The 15,239-nt window shown below is 37.1% G+C and overlaps 1 protein-coding gene across 1 annotated transcript; it reads left to right on the top strand.

Moving 5' to 3' along the window:
* The first annotated feature begins 937 nt into the window (after positions 1-937).
* On the top strand, positions 938-11,829 carry SLC39A6 (solute carrier family 39 (zinc transporter), member 6). Its single transcript, XM_009576885.1, has 8 exons — positions 938-1,196; positions 1,475-1,644; positions 2,892-3,104; positions 4,741-4,810; positions 5,667-6,044; positions 8,605-8,685; positions 10,701-10,891; positions 11,677-11,829. The coding sequence occupies exons 1-8, from the start codon at positions 938-940 to the stop codon at positions 11,827-11,829; spliced, it is 1,515 nt and encodes a 504-aa protein (XP_009575180.1).
* Positions 11,830-15,239: the final 3,410 nt, after the last annotated feature.

Raw genomic sequence — 15,239 nt, 5'->3', positions numbered from 1 at the left:
TTTATTATTTATATATTATTTTAAAATATTACTAAAAATGAGAAACACTTCAAATTTAAAACTTGCTGTTCTGCCTTAAAGCCAGAATTTGTCTTGTTTTCCTAATAATGCGGTGAAAGTAAAAAAATGTAGTTAAAATACTGTCATTCTTATCAAAATGTTAGATAATCCTGTGGCAGATAGTGTGGAACTGCAGGGAAGTAACTGGCACTTTCCTCCTTCGACCCCCTCCCTCCCCATCTTTTTTTAAGATTGTATGTAGAGACCAACTGTAAAAAAGATTGCTGCTAAATGTTACCTATTACTTTAAAATAGTAAAAAATTAGTGCTGATAAAGTCTATAGTTGTGTTGTAGGCATTTTGCTTACAGATGGTTTTCTTACACAACCAGACCCTTCTCCATTAAAGGCTTTAAAAAGCAAGTGTCTCTCTGGGGTCTAATGTATGCAGCCATGCCAGGTAATTCAGAGTGGGTGTTGTGTAGTGTATGATCATAGGTGCTGAATTCACCAGTTGTTCCTGCGTTCTGCACTGTCAGAGCAGAAGTACCGCTGTTATTGAAACCCAGCGAGATTGTAGGTCGTACAGTGGGGAACTCTACTGGAGGAAGGGTATGCAGAACACGTTCTGTACAAGACTTTCCGTAGTAATCACTTCTATAAAAAGGTATTTGACCTTGTTACTACTTCCTTATATGGCCTCTAAAACTGAGTGAAAAGTGTTAGCCTTTTCTATTTGCGCAGCAAAGTATCTGAGCCCCTTGTGCTGAGAATGAGTGATAATTATGCATCATCTAGCAGGACTCCCAAACTAGCTTTCTGGACCAGAAGGGGGATGGAGGTACAGTTCTTACTAAATTGGTTTGTTACCAGTTTTTAATTACCTGGTATTTAATTATATAGCTGTTTTCATGTGGTGCCATTGCATTTCAATTAAAATGGGATGTGCAGTCCTCTTGAGATTTATCGTGGTATTTTGGTTCTGGTTAATATTTAACACATGCATCTCTCCACAGTGCTCCAGTGCCTCAAAACTAATGCAGTCCCATGGAATAGGCACTCAAGTATTGTTGACTGCTACAGAATTTAGTTACCTCTGTCCAGCTCTTATTAACCAGATCGATGGCAAATACTGCATAGTCCATGCAACTAGTGAAAAAGCTGAAACTCCTCCAAAAAGCTACTCTCTGCAAATAGGTAGGTTGTTTTTTTAACATGGAATAAAAGCTTACTGGAAACCCTTTTATGTTGCTTATAAATTTGAGAGATGTATTTCAAAGTTGAAAGAAATTTGTAATTTTCTTTTGGCACTTGACCATGTCTAGAGAGAAATCTTTGTTGCGTACCATTTGTTAACATCCGATTAATTGAATGATCAGGAGTGTCTGACAACAGGAGTTTTAAGCAAACAAAATTTCATACAGCTGTTATTTATTCTTGTTACTTTTTTCTTTTCTTTTTTTTTTTTTAACCAGCTTGGATTGGTGGCTTTATATCCATCTCCATCATCAGTTTTCTTTCCTTATTGGGTGTTATATTGGTACCGCTGATGAATCGCGTATTTTTCAAATTTCTTCTAAGTTTTCTTGTGGCATTGGCTGTGGGGACTTTGAGTGGAGATGCCTTCTTACATCTCCTTCCACATGTAAGTATTAATTACTGTTTCATTCATTATCTCAAAGCGGAGAATTTGACACCTGTCTGTACTTCTTAGTGATAATTTTAATCCCTATTAATTAATACCTATTTGGTGAGTCATTTCTCAATCTTGTAAACTAGATTATTTGATGGACCTGTTTGTATTATTTATTTCACAGTCCTTACAGTGTAAGAACTTCACATCATTATCCTTCAATCTATTTCCTGTTCTTAGTCATATCTGCTGCCAAAGCACTCATTGTTCCTTGCATGCAAAAATTTGGCATAAATGTTTTTATTCACTTACAGTAATGCTGCCTCTTTATTTTCTTTTTCCAGTTTAATGAACTTTATAGATAGCGGAAATCGCTCACTGCACATTTTAAATGTGGAATAGATAATCCATTATTTTCTGTTATCAGCCACTTATGTTGATTGCTTATCCACTGTAATTTTTTGATCCAAATCAAGCATTTCTGAAATCCTGGGAAAACATTACTTGATAGACTTTAGAGTTACATATTGCTGTTATGTAATATGGACAATGAAATTGGAATACGATTGCTAAATTTCTACCTTTCTTGAAGCTCTTAGACATTCCCCCTGCCCTGCTCTCCCCCTGCCCCCAAAAGGTAACTTGTTCCAGCTTTCAGGTAAGATGGATAGAAAGGACTGCAGATCCTGTGGTGGTTTCTGAGCCCTGCCTGTAATTCATCGCGTTCTTTTTCTTGCATTTGCTATGTGAGGTTATGTAAATCTCAGCATGTGTGAGTGAGGTGTCCTAGAAGTTTTTTGATTCTGAACATACCAGTAGCCAGTGAGGAGGGGAAGAATGTCAGTCTTCCTTTAAAGAAGGAAATTACTGCTAAGTTCCCTGTAGAAAAAGGTATTTGACGTCTATGAGCTGTCTTAGATGGGAAAGTAGTTGGTGTGCTGGCTGTGATTACTACTTAAAATGCAGTTTCCTTGACAGTGTCAGGAGTTTTTGTGGGGGCAGTTGTACATCTTGTATTGAGCAGTATGCGTGTAGCCTCAGTGAGAGGGCTGAATACCAGGCCTACTCTCAGTCCTTGCAATGTTTCTTCCTGTCAACAGATTTGTTTGTAATTGTTTGAGTTTGTATCCAGAGCATTTACTCCATGACAATTGTTGACTCCAGACTTGAGGAAAAGAATGTGAAAAATACTTTCTATGTTTCTTATGTTATCAGTTCTTTTGGATATAATGACTTTCCCCATTTGGTTCTCTCCTTAGTCTCATGGAAACCATCATCATCACCATGAAAAACCTCTGCTTGAACAAAACAAAGGCTCTATGTTCAAACATCTTGTTTTTCAAAGTACAGAGGAGAGTGCTTACCTGGATTCTACATGGAAGGGACTTACAGCACTTGGAGGCTTGTATTTCATGTTTCTAGTGGAGCATTTGATCACTTTAATAAAGCAGTTTAAAGACAAGAAGAAAAAGGTAGAGAAACTATTATTTTGAAGCTATGTTGTATTGCATGATCATTTCTGAATAGACTTATAAAAAACTTTTGAGTATCATATGTCTGTCTGGATTTAATAGTGATTGCTGATTTGATTAGTGTTGTAATTTCATTTATATTAGTGACATGTATACTTTTAAACTACATGATAATTTTTTTGTGTGGTCCTGTTATGGAAGAGCTCTGAGCTATTTCCTTAACCAGACATATAGTACAGGCTTGACACCACAGTGAATTGTTTAACAAGCAAACATCCAATCGCACCCTTTGTTTTAACAGAGTCATTTAAGAAGTTACTGTTCATTACTGACTTCCTTCTGACATCTCAAGGCGATTATATAACTATCTGGACTGGTTTTATTACTATTATTTTAATTCTCATACTGGATGAAATAAGATGGCCTCGTACAGTTATTGTACTCCTGTTGAGGCGGGCACTTGCACAAAATGGGTAAGGGTGGCAGTAAGTGCTTGCATAAATAAGCATCCAACTACACTGTAGAAAGTGACTTCATTAGATAGCGTTCCATTTGGAAATACAGTCTGCAAGCCCCTCGTTTCTTTCCCTTCTCTCCCCCCAAAAAGAAGAGCCATACAGCTTTCAGATTACTGTGCTGTTTTTTATGTGGAAGGTAAGTAAAAACTGAATTTTGGCAGGTCATAAATGTTGGTAACTTGGCACTTATTGGTGAGTTCTTTAAAGACTAGTGTAGCCAGGAATAACCAATCATGTAAAAGTTGACTCAGTAAAAAAGATGTAGAGTAGAAGCTGGCAGTATCTTGGGCTTTGCTTGAAGAAAGTTAGTAAACTACTAATTACTTAGATTAAAAATAGCCAACTTCTAGACTACCACAATGACTGATAATCTCTGTTTAGTTTTATTGTTAAGCTGGTTATTAGGGCAGCAGTCTCAGAGCAGGTGCCATGTAAGCTCTTTGACTTTGGTCGCGGGAGGTTGTGTTGGTGTGGTTTATACTGAAGGTAAACTAACTGCGAGCGACATGATCGCTTTCCCTATCTCTAAATTTATTTGCCAAGAGAGGACGTGAATAGTTCCAAGCAAAGCAAGTATTTTCTGTGTCCTTCTCTTAGCCACTGGGAATAGATTTCCTGTTAGACTAGTTACGCCCTTCTAGATACCAAGTCACTTGATCATAAATTGTTGTGATACAGATATTAGTGAGCAATGATTAGAGATTTTACTTGGTTTTCCTTCAGTATACTAAGAAAAAACATTACACTGACATTACAATGGAAAAGAATTAGTGGAATAACTTTTACTCAGTATTTGATGTGTTTCGCTTCTAGATGAACCCCTCCTTGTGCAAAAATGTGGGGTATTTATGCATGTGGGTTGGTTGGTTTGGGTGGGTTTTTTGGGGGGGATTTTCTTGTGGGTTTTTTTTTCCCCCTCCTATGGAGCCTGAGGAACCCTTGTCATCTTATTGTACTTAGCTGAATTTCTAATGTTCCTCTTCTGCACTCTTTATGTGGCTTCCATGTTGTCCTCTTTCTGTGCAGGCTGCATAAATGTTGTGAATATAATGTTGCTCATGTATATCCTGAAAAATAAGTAAAATACTCATAACTACAGTATTTTCTTTTGGAATAAGAAAAAAACCGAAGATGATGGAGAAAGTAAGAAGTTTTCAGCGAATGAAGAAAAGTTAGATACAGATGATCGTAAGTCTCAGTAATATTGCACAGTTGTTCTTTTGTGGCAGCACTGTTTAAAAAACACCTGATTGATGGCAGCTCATAGATCTGCTTCTTACTGTAGGTTGGATCACTACCTACTTGAATGCTTTTCAGAACAAAACCTGTCTGTGCATTGATCTGTAAAGGACTAGCTCTAATTGCTGCTTTCTTTTAAAAAGGATTGATAGGTCGGAAGTAGTGAATTCACAGTTTTGAAATCTTAAGCCTTTTAATTCTGGATTTAACAGCAGAAGTTTAAGTCATTCTGTGAAGCTCTTCTGGCTGTGCCTGTTGCAAACACAGCTGTGCCTACTGGCTTCTACACTTCTCTTTAGACTGTTAGATGTTATATGCATGATCCATTATTTAGATTTCTGCATATCTTGAGTCTGGATTTTGTTAGTTTGAGTATTTATTTATTTATAAGGTTGATAATCTAAAATCCTAGAGGTTATTTGAAGATGAATAAATGGCATATGCTTTCCAGACACTTTGTCTTTCTGAAGCAATTGAACTAACAGCCTTCATGCTTTTTTACCTTTTAGGAGGCATTTGTGGCCGTAATGTAGGGGCTGCTTCAGTTGTAGGAGACAGAAACTGGAAGTTTTTCTTATTTTAAACTATTGGGAATTATCTCAGAAATCTGGTTAAAGAAAAATAAGTTGTGGAAACCCTTGGGGGAAAAAAAAAACTTCTGGTACAAGAAGCTGGGGTATCAGTCTCAACTTCTAGACTTACTAGTTTCTCCTTTACTGCATCACTTACTCAACTTCTTTATTGAATCTTTGCTTCCTAGTGATTTTAAAAATGTATAATATTATACTCTGGGTTTTTGTAACAGGGCCTGAGGGCTATCTAGGGACAGACTCTCAAGATCCATCGCCCTTCATTTCTCAGCAGCCAACTGTACAAGAAGAAGAAGAAGTGATGATAGCTCATTCTCATCAAGAGGAGGTTGACAATGAATACGTGTCCAGGGGCTGTAGAAACAAATGTCATTCTCACTTACACGATACTCTAGGACAGACGGATCATCTTAGTCATCATCACCATGACTACCATCATATTCTGCATCACCATCATCATCAGAACCATCATCCCCACAGTCACAGTCAGCGCTACTCACGTGAAGAACTGAAGGATGCGGGGATAGCAACTCTGGCATGGATGGTGATTATGGGAGATGGGCTACACAATTTTAGTGATGGCCTAGCAATTGGTAAGTGTTAGCTTGGACACTGCAGCTTTGTTGTATGTGAGGACAGCGAAGTCTTCTTGCTGTCACTTATCTCTTTATTAGGAACAGAACTAATTCGTGGTGGATCTTTGAAGCCTAAGCTTTGATAGCAGCTCTGAATGAATAAGAAAAATCTCCACTTTAACAACCTGGAGATCAGTGACAAATGAAGCCAAAATTATGTACTTACAGCTATGTTTCTTTAGGAAATCTATAAACTTTGCTTTATTTCCTACTTTTAGCAAAGTTAAAGCTAACATTTTTTCAAAACTAAAGCTAAGCTTGTAAAACAATATTTAGGACTTAGAGCTGACTTTGTATTTCAATGCCTGCAAGTGCTCAGCAATTTTTTAAAAATTTTCTTTTAAGACAAGCTTGTCTTTTTGGTCACGTGTAAAGTAGCTGTGTTTTTTCCACTTCAGTCATGCCACTAGTATCATTGGCTTCTTTATTTCTTTTTCTCTTCCATCTTCACTTGTTACGCAGCAAGGTCAGGTTCTATACTTTGCACATCAGGCTTTGTCTGTACTGGGCCCTGGTTACACATGACATGTAAGTTTCCCCAGAGCACTGGTGAGTAGGGAGATGGGAGCCTGGTTTCAATGTGCTTTAGCCTGAAGATTACCTAAATGGATTAGGCAATATATATGTGTGATTTTTGTGCTGTGGGAGGTAGGCGAGCACGCGTTTTTACTGTAAAATGAACTTGGTCCAAGGCATTATGTTCTCTAAGGTGCTTTTACACTTTTGCATAGCAGTCCTGTCACATCCAGATTCTCAGATCTTGCCATCCACTAAAGAGTAGCATCGCAGTTCTTCCTAGTGCTTGTACTAACCTGCCAGAGAAGGTCTGTGCTGCTTTTTGTATCCTAGGGATGTGTGAGTAGAGGGCATTAATTAATAGGACATTAGTTAGCTATTACCTGTCAGAAATATGATTCATGGAGAAGATACCAATAAAGTCACTATATGTTGCCTTTATGCAGGATTAAGAGTGCCTATATCAATTAAAGGAGTGTAGCATAAGTAGATTCCTTTAGATGCTCAGTGTCCTGTGCTCAGTGTCAAAACAGGCTCAGTTCTCTCTTCTTGGAAAAATATTTAAAAAAATGTATTTTCTTAAACATCAAAATCTTGTTCTTAAAGTTGAGTGTAACAGTCCATTTTTTGTGTGTTGTTTTTTTTTAAAATTTAAACCAGTATAAACAGTTATTTTACATATAAACAGAACATTTATCTTTTTGTTCCTTTTTGGTTCATGTCCCTATTTTTCCCTTACATGTTGTAGTTGTTGAGTCTTATTTTGACAATGCTTCAGTGAAAATGTTTCTTTACCACAGAAATAACAGATTGAATATTATGTTTTGGACTTCTGGCTGGGAGGTCAGGTTTGGGAACTCTCTTGTTTTCTCTAGAAGGAGAGCTAGACTACAGGTATTTTAAATTTAAAAGGTTAAAGTAAGTTATAGAAAGTGACGTCAAATCAGTAATCTTCAGTTCTTATGCTAGTCTTTCATAATCTTGACTTTAGTATTTAAGACTAATCTTTACAGGTATTGGATTCATTTCCAGCTTGTGTAGCATACTGGAGTCAGTTCAGTGGTATCAGTCTTTCTGTAAATTTTATTGTAGAAACAAGTTCATTCTTGTTTGAGGAGAAAACCCAATAATAACTATTCACTCACACCAGTATTTGCAGTTGTTCAGATTCAGTCAATTCAAAGTATAATGTGAAAAGAGACCTTCTGATTTAATCTCATTTTTGATGAAAGTTGAAGCACGGAATGTAAATTTCCAAGCAGACCAGTAGTGAAAATGTGGTAGAAGGAGGAGGATTTGCATACAAATGACACGCAGAATCAATTACCTCTTAGCATTAGGGAGATTTGGGAAGGAGCTATGATTTTATAGTTTTTAAGGAAAAGTATGAGGAAGGTTAATAAAGGCTTATTGAACAAGTCAGAGCAATAGCTTTTAGAAGTCCTGCTGTCTAGCTTGTTCAGGCTAATAGAAATGTGGGTTTCCTTCAGTTCTGGATGTGCTCAAAAGTATTATGGAAAAACATCGCTTTGATGATGATGTGAAAATGCCGATACTACTTGTATAGTACTTTACCTGTATCTAAATGAAGATGTGAATGCTTCTGTGAAGATAGCTTTAGCCAGAGTAACCCTTTGCTTAAGTTCATTCATGTAATTTGTTATTCATAACTTCCATCAGTTACTTTTTTCCTCAAATCTGTTGTGCTAATTATATATGAATAAGATTTAAAAGTGCTTATTTTTCTATTAAAGCATGGAACAGTTGCATCTGACTAATTTGTACAAAACGATCTTCTGTGATTTGAACTTTTCTGTCTTGAAACTTACGAATCGTAAACAACTGTTCAGTTAAAGTTTAAATACTTCCACAAGCATAAGAAAAATTTCAGCGAAACTAGTGTGTCCTAATCTGATATAAGCATATGCAACAATGCTTCTGCACTTGATGTGTGAGGATGCAGTAATGTGTTTACTTCCCCCCCGCCCCCATCTTTTCGTAGGAGCAGCCTTTACCGAAGGGTTATCTAGTGGTTTAAGCACTTCTGTGGCTGTATTTTGCCATGAATTACCTCATGAGCTAGGTAAGACCCCAGTATTTTCATATGCCGCAGGTGTAGGTATTTACAGGTACACTTTGGAGAATTGTAAGTGATTTTATTCCGTGGCACAGTAAAATTTTGTAAGAAAACTTCATCTGTGTCAGACTGTCTATTCAAGAATACTTTTAACTTATTTAAAGACTGTTTTATTTATTAATTGAATTAATCTTCCTTTTAAAAATCTAAATATTTCAGCTACTTTGTTTAAAACTCAGTGTCTCTTGCAGTTACTTACAACTTGTTCTGTATAGTTCAGTTGTAGCTTTTATTCTCCTTAGTGACATAAATTGTGAATTGCAGGGGAATGCATGTCAGAATTTGCTTTTCTCACATCTCTGTTTAATTTTATTCTTGTGTTTGTGCTGTTAAAAGGAAGGTCACAATTAGTTGAACTCCTTTCTGCATAACATTTGCTGCTTTTTCATTAAGTCTTGCAAAGAACTGCCGTAGCTCCAAATTAAACTTGGAACTACTTAGAAATCTTTCCTAGAAATAGTTTCTTTCAAGCTCAAGTGATTTAAATTCATGATCATAATTTCTTATGGGAATGCACATGTCTTATGTTGTAGGTTTAGTATTTGGCCCTTTTGCCAAGGGCAACTCTTGAGAACAGGACGTAGCTGCTTAGTTTAACTCAGAACGAAGCTGATCTTTCCAATTGTCAAAATCATTTTGAATGTGCAACTGGTATTTCTTTCTTAGCTGTCATGGCCCCAGTCATACCTGGTGTATAGAATGAGGAAAGAACAGTTTGCTTGCACTTTATTAAGGCTTAATTCCCTAGAAAGTAGAATGTTCAATTTCATTTAATGGAGCTTGTAAACCAGTATGTGTATACATTGGACTATTTATTAAACAGTTTGATAATTTGTCTGTACAATGATGTTATACAGAAATATATTACTCTGGAGAAAACGTACCTGGTTTTATGACATGGGAGGAATTGAGTCTTGTTTGTCTTAATATAAATTCCACGGGAATTGTGGAACTTGTATTAATTACATGTATTAAATGTTGTTAGTACAAATATAGAAAATAAATTTGTTATGAATCTGATCATTTTAGATTCAAATGTTCTGTTGGTTTTGGAAGCAAGAAAAATCTTTTAAAACTTAAATTATGCTGCTTTAATCAGCACAGAAAACTTGATGAAAATACCTTCTTTAACAGAGGACATGAAGTGGCATAGGAATACTGAAACAAATGGGACTAGCTGAAGTTAGCTGGGGATAAAATTGGATCATTCTGTTGTTAATGCTAAACAATGTTTGTAACATACCAGTTCATCTTAATTGCAGTATCTTGTGGGAAAAGCTGTTGTAACAAATTACTCAACTCAGCATTGAAAATTGCATTTGTTTACTTTAACTGGAGATAACTTATGTATTTACATAGAATCCATTTTATTTCCAAATCATAAGCTTATATTATTTTACTCTGGTTTAGATCTAATTTATCTAAACAAAAAAAATTTCTATTCTGAATTATGGAAAACCTGTTTCTGGCTGGTAATCTATCATTCCTTCAAGTAAAAATAAGATGTTAAGGATCATTTACAGAAATTAATAAAGAAATTATTTCTAAATTTATGAAACAGCTAGACTTAAAGTACAAAGACGAATTACATGATAATAAATGGAATCATCACCATTGCTTTATGCAATTAAGTGGGAATTTTTTTTTTTTAGAAACTTCTTTAGAACGCTTATGCATATCAGGTACTGCAGTATTTTACAGTGTTGGTTTAAATGCAAAGTACACTAAAAGCTGCTTCTTCCAAAAATTAGGTTAGAAACGTACAATGCTTGCTGTTGTGTTGTTCTTCATGTGTGCTTTTTAATTTTCTGTCCCCCAGTGATTTCTGATTTTATGAAGGAAAAAAATAAGGCAGACGGCAGCATAAAAATAGCTTAGTAATCTTGTAAGAGGAGAACTCATGAATACTGCAATAGTTACCTGAGGATGAAAACTTTGTTTTGTTTTTTTCCCTGTTGTAGGAGATTTCGCTGTGCTTCTAAAAGCTGGTATGACCGTCAAGCAAGCTGTGCTTTATAATGCTCTCTCAGCTATGCTGGCCTATCTTGGAATGGCAACTGGGATTCTTATCGGTCATTATGCAGACAATGTTTCAATGTGGATATTTGCACTTACTGCTGGCTTGTTCATGTATGTGGCTCTTGTGGATATGGTAAGCGGCTAGACCTACTTGAATTTTATATAACATAGTTTAAGAATTAATGCTAATTATATTTTGATCTCAAAATAAATTCTTTCATCTTTTCTCCCTCAATTAACTTTTTCTGCGCTTGAAGGTGCTGATGAGTATGCACTGTACATGCTCAGTTAAATGTTCAGGTGGAAGATTGCTTTTATTTAGATTACTGTAGGAACAGAGATTGTTTCTCCCTTAGTTGTTAAACAGAGGCAGTTAACAGCAGAAGTAGAGTAAAAAATTTGCTTCTGACAGTGGCTAGTATAGCAGATAGCCAGTAAGACTGCACGCTATCGGCACCACCAAATGTGTTTCAGCGTTTGCATTAAATCATTACTGCTTCTTGGGATGAAGATAGAATTGTATTAAAACCTATACCGTACCTCAGAAGTATGTTTGTGCAGAAGAACAAAGTATTTGGTGGATGTTCGTGAAAGCTTAAGAATAAAATTCTTGGTGTGGCTTGATTAAAACAGTTGGTAAATAATCACATCCTGAGTAAATGGCTGGCTTACGACATCAGCATAATTATCATGAAAACAGTAATTAGAACATTACAGATTCTCTCTGTCTCTAAATACGAAAGTAGACTCTGATCATGTTGTTCATGTTGAGTGACACCTTATTCAAGGGGAAGTATTAATGCAGTCAACAGGAAAGACTAGAGGAGTAAGACTGCTACCTCATGCCTCATGGTTGAAGAACGGGGTTTGAAGTAACTGTTTATTTTGAAGGCATTTAACACCTTCTTGTTTGTTTAGGTGCCTGAAATGCTCCACAATGATGCCAGTGATCATGGATGTAGCCGCTGGGGATACTTCCTGTTACAGAATGCTGGGATTCTGTTGGGTTTTGGGATAATGCTGCTTATCTCCGTATTTGAACATAAGATTGTATTCAGCATAAACCTGTAATCCTGGTTGCCAGGAAGAGAGATTGGTGTTAAATTATAAGTGGTAGGTTTTTTCCTATTAAATTCCCTAATGGAGAGGTACGTTTGGTATAGACTAGATACTTGTATTGGTGTGCTTTGTCGTTGTGTCCCTCCCTCCCTTCTCCCCCTGATAGAAATGAACACTAAGTTTTTTTTTCACTTCGGATTTAGCATTGCATATGGTACTGTGGGAAGTTGTACTTAGTAAAACATGGTGAAAGTGCCAAATCTATTAAAGGAGTATTGTCTGGGGGGTTAGGTTGTTGGGTTTTTTTTAGTAAATTTATTTACTGTATGTAATTGTATGTAACTTTTTTTTTACTTCAATGGTTTTGTTGGTTTAAAGAAATAAAAGAACAGTGGTTTTTATTTTAGCACAATCAAAATCAGTGGATATAAAGCACAGTGAGCAGTGTAGAACAAGAAAAAGACATGTAATGTTTATATTGGTAGAAACTCATCTCTTCTGCATCCACCTAGTTTACACGGAGTGGCAGATGAGTCCACTCCATCCTTTTTGTGGTGGTGGTTCTCTCAATAGCTTGTGGATTCTTTGTGTCTTACTCCAGTTGGTTTCTACTCCAAACAAATTCTTGTGAAACCCCGTTTTAAGTGTTTGCACCAAATGTTTTACCTGTTTCATCCCTTCTGATGTGAGTTGCTCTTCACCAATTTCTCAAATTGGCAACAAAAGTACTACTATTAGATTGTAAAAGCATAGCTCTAGCTCTAATATACGTGAATTCCGTCAAAAAGACTTTTAAAGTAGTGCTCTATTCCACTTATGCTGCCTGAAATGGCAAAGCTGTATTAAAGTCCGTTTGATATCAAGGGGAGGAATGCTACAGGCCGAGACAAACAGTCATTTACTGCAACAGCTTCCTTAAGTGTTGATTTACTTTGGGAAATGAGCAGAGGGGGAGAGCTGACTCTTCCTAGTTCAGTGCGACTGCACAAGAACCTGTGCTTGCAAAACAGTTACATTCTTTGCAACAACTAAAGCAGAGACATCCAAAATAGCAAAATTTCTTTGACAGCATATATAGGGAAGCAGCATGTTAAGGATAATTTTAAGTGTATACGTAAGTATGTAGTTTGAGCTTACAGTCTTAATATTTTAACCACCCTGAAAGTAACTGAAGGAAGGAGAAGGATGAAAAAGACAATGGCAAAATAAGTAAATTCTGCATTTGTGGGGAAGGTGAACATTAGACAGCTTTTATATAATGAATAAGTAATGGAATTATGCTATCTTAACTAGCTAGCTTTAAAAATCCCAGAAATATAACAATTAGAACTTATTTCTGATTCAACTTTACTACTCCTTCAAATCATCAGCTGAATAAAAAGCTTGAACAGAGAAGTGTTTGATAATACCATGTCTGAGAGGTTAAAACAGTCTGGCATATGTTGGTCTGTCATACAGTGAAAGCCAAAACTACTCTATCACCTCAGAAATAGATGTTTGGAATGAACTGAGAGGGTTGCGGGCTTTTTTACTGTTTAAGAAATGGGGATTGCAGGAGTTTCTCAGCCAGTGGAATAGTAGCTTTTCCTCCTCCTTCAGTCTTTCTTCAAGTTAACAAGTTTGAGATTTAATCTTCTGCCCACAGCGATGAAATCCTGTTCCTTGCCTCCTTTGAAGTCAGAGGGTAGAGAAAGGCCTACTTCCTTCAGCTCTGCTAATGCACCCTGAGGGGAGCACTAAGCTGTGGTGGGGTCTTACCAGCTCCCGTAGATCTGCACGTGTATGAACCTGTGTATCTCTTTGCTTGGTGAGAAGTTGTTTGGAGAGAAGAACAGACTTTTCTTGTGGAAGCACTCATTTTCCTCCCCCCCAATTTAGCTTTCCATCACTAGAAGCTACTCTGGTGCTGGGCTTTCATCTCTAACAAGAACACTGACAAAATATAGGTGCATTCTCTCCCTTCATCAAGCACTTTACATTTTGTGTGTCTTATTCTATGCTATTGCATTTTGATTAAGCCTCTGGACTTTTGTTAGAAGCACACCTCTGAACAGAGGAGTCATACCATGGTACAATAGCTGTCTGCTACATTTTTATAGCATCTCCTTGATCACCCATCCTGTGCTCTTCTTACTCTTCTCTTACAGCAGTTATATCGTAGTGTTCCCAAGCTTGAATTAGTAGTATCTATGAGTATGATGAAAAATTGATATATATACCCTTTGCTTCTGTATCTTCCATGTTCTTAAACTGTTAGCTTATTTGAACTCTCTGAAGAGAAGGTAACTTCTATTTTTTCAGTCTAAACTCGTATGGTACTTCTGCCCTTACCTGTGCTATGTTCATTTCTTGACTTTGTTGTAGCTAACAAGTTGTCTGCCTAAAACCCACCTGATCTTCATCTTTCCTTTGCTGCCTCTAATGCTTGAATACCATAATTTTTGGCTCATGGAAAGCTGTTTTGTTTCTGGCATGTACACATCACTGCTTTCTTCTTTAGAAAAACAAGCAAGTTCAAAACAACCATGCTGACCACCATGCTGACACACATACACACACTAAACCTGTCAAAACGGAATTTTTCATGCCTTGACTACTGCATTTTCCTATCCCAACCTCCCGTCTTGGCAGTCCCACCTCATTCTAGATCTCAAAATGTGGCTGCCTTTCCTCGAGGTCTCTTTCTGATGTCTCTTGCAGTTGAATGTGTCACCCTTTGGAGTGGTCTGATTTGACCCTGAACTGTCTAAATGAGTCTTGCTTTTGCTAGGGTAATGGTGCTGGTCACCAATGGAGGCCATGTGCCTCCGTTCGTGCTCCTGTACTGCTCCTCACAAGCAAAATGCGTTCCTGGGCAAAAAAAATCAGTAAGACTTCTCCCCTCCTTCCCTCCAAACCTCTCATCACAGCTCTGTTCTGCTGAAATGCAGTGTCTGAGATGCAACCTCACTGCATCCTAGTGCGTTTTGTAGGGTGTGGACAGTGTTTACCAGTGGTCTGGTAAGCCACCATAAATTCAGTGTGCTTTAGCCCATGGGTCTTTCGCCTTCTGTCCCACACCCTCAGCCAATACAGAAATCGGGCGTGCTCCACCTCTTTGGTCATGAGGGATTGCAGGCTTGGATGAGCTCAGTTCACTTTGAGTTTTTTTTTTACTAGTGGTTTCTGTTAGCCTACAGTGTCATAGCTGCTAGTTCAGCTGGACTTCTCTTGTCCGTGTGCTGGATATGACACAGGAAGCAGGGATGTAGCCTAGTGTTGCCCAAGAGATTTTAAGATCAATGACTAAATGATGGAGATAAATCTACAAATTTCAGTCAGTGTTTCCAGTGGGTTCTTGCCTGGCTTTCGATGTAATCAACTGACATTAAAATAATTGCATATCAAAACACATTGCTGATGTAACAACATTAAAAATAAAT

The sequence above is a fragment of the Fulmarus glacialis genome, unplaced genomic scaffold (assembly GCF_000690835.1).
Source record: "Fulmarus glacialis isolate BGI_N327 unplaced genomic scaffold, ASM69083v1 scaffold48984, whole genome shotgun sequence".
In the NCBI taxonomy this organism is placed as follows: domain Eukaryota; kingdom Metazoa; phylum Chordata; class Aves; order Procellariiformes; family Procellariidae; genus Fulmarus; species Fulmarus glacialis.
Note: the sequence above shows the minus strand (reverse complement) of the source record. Positions and strands in the feature narration are given on the sequence as shown.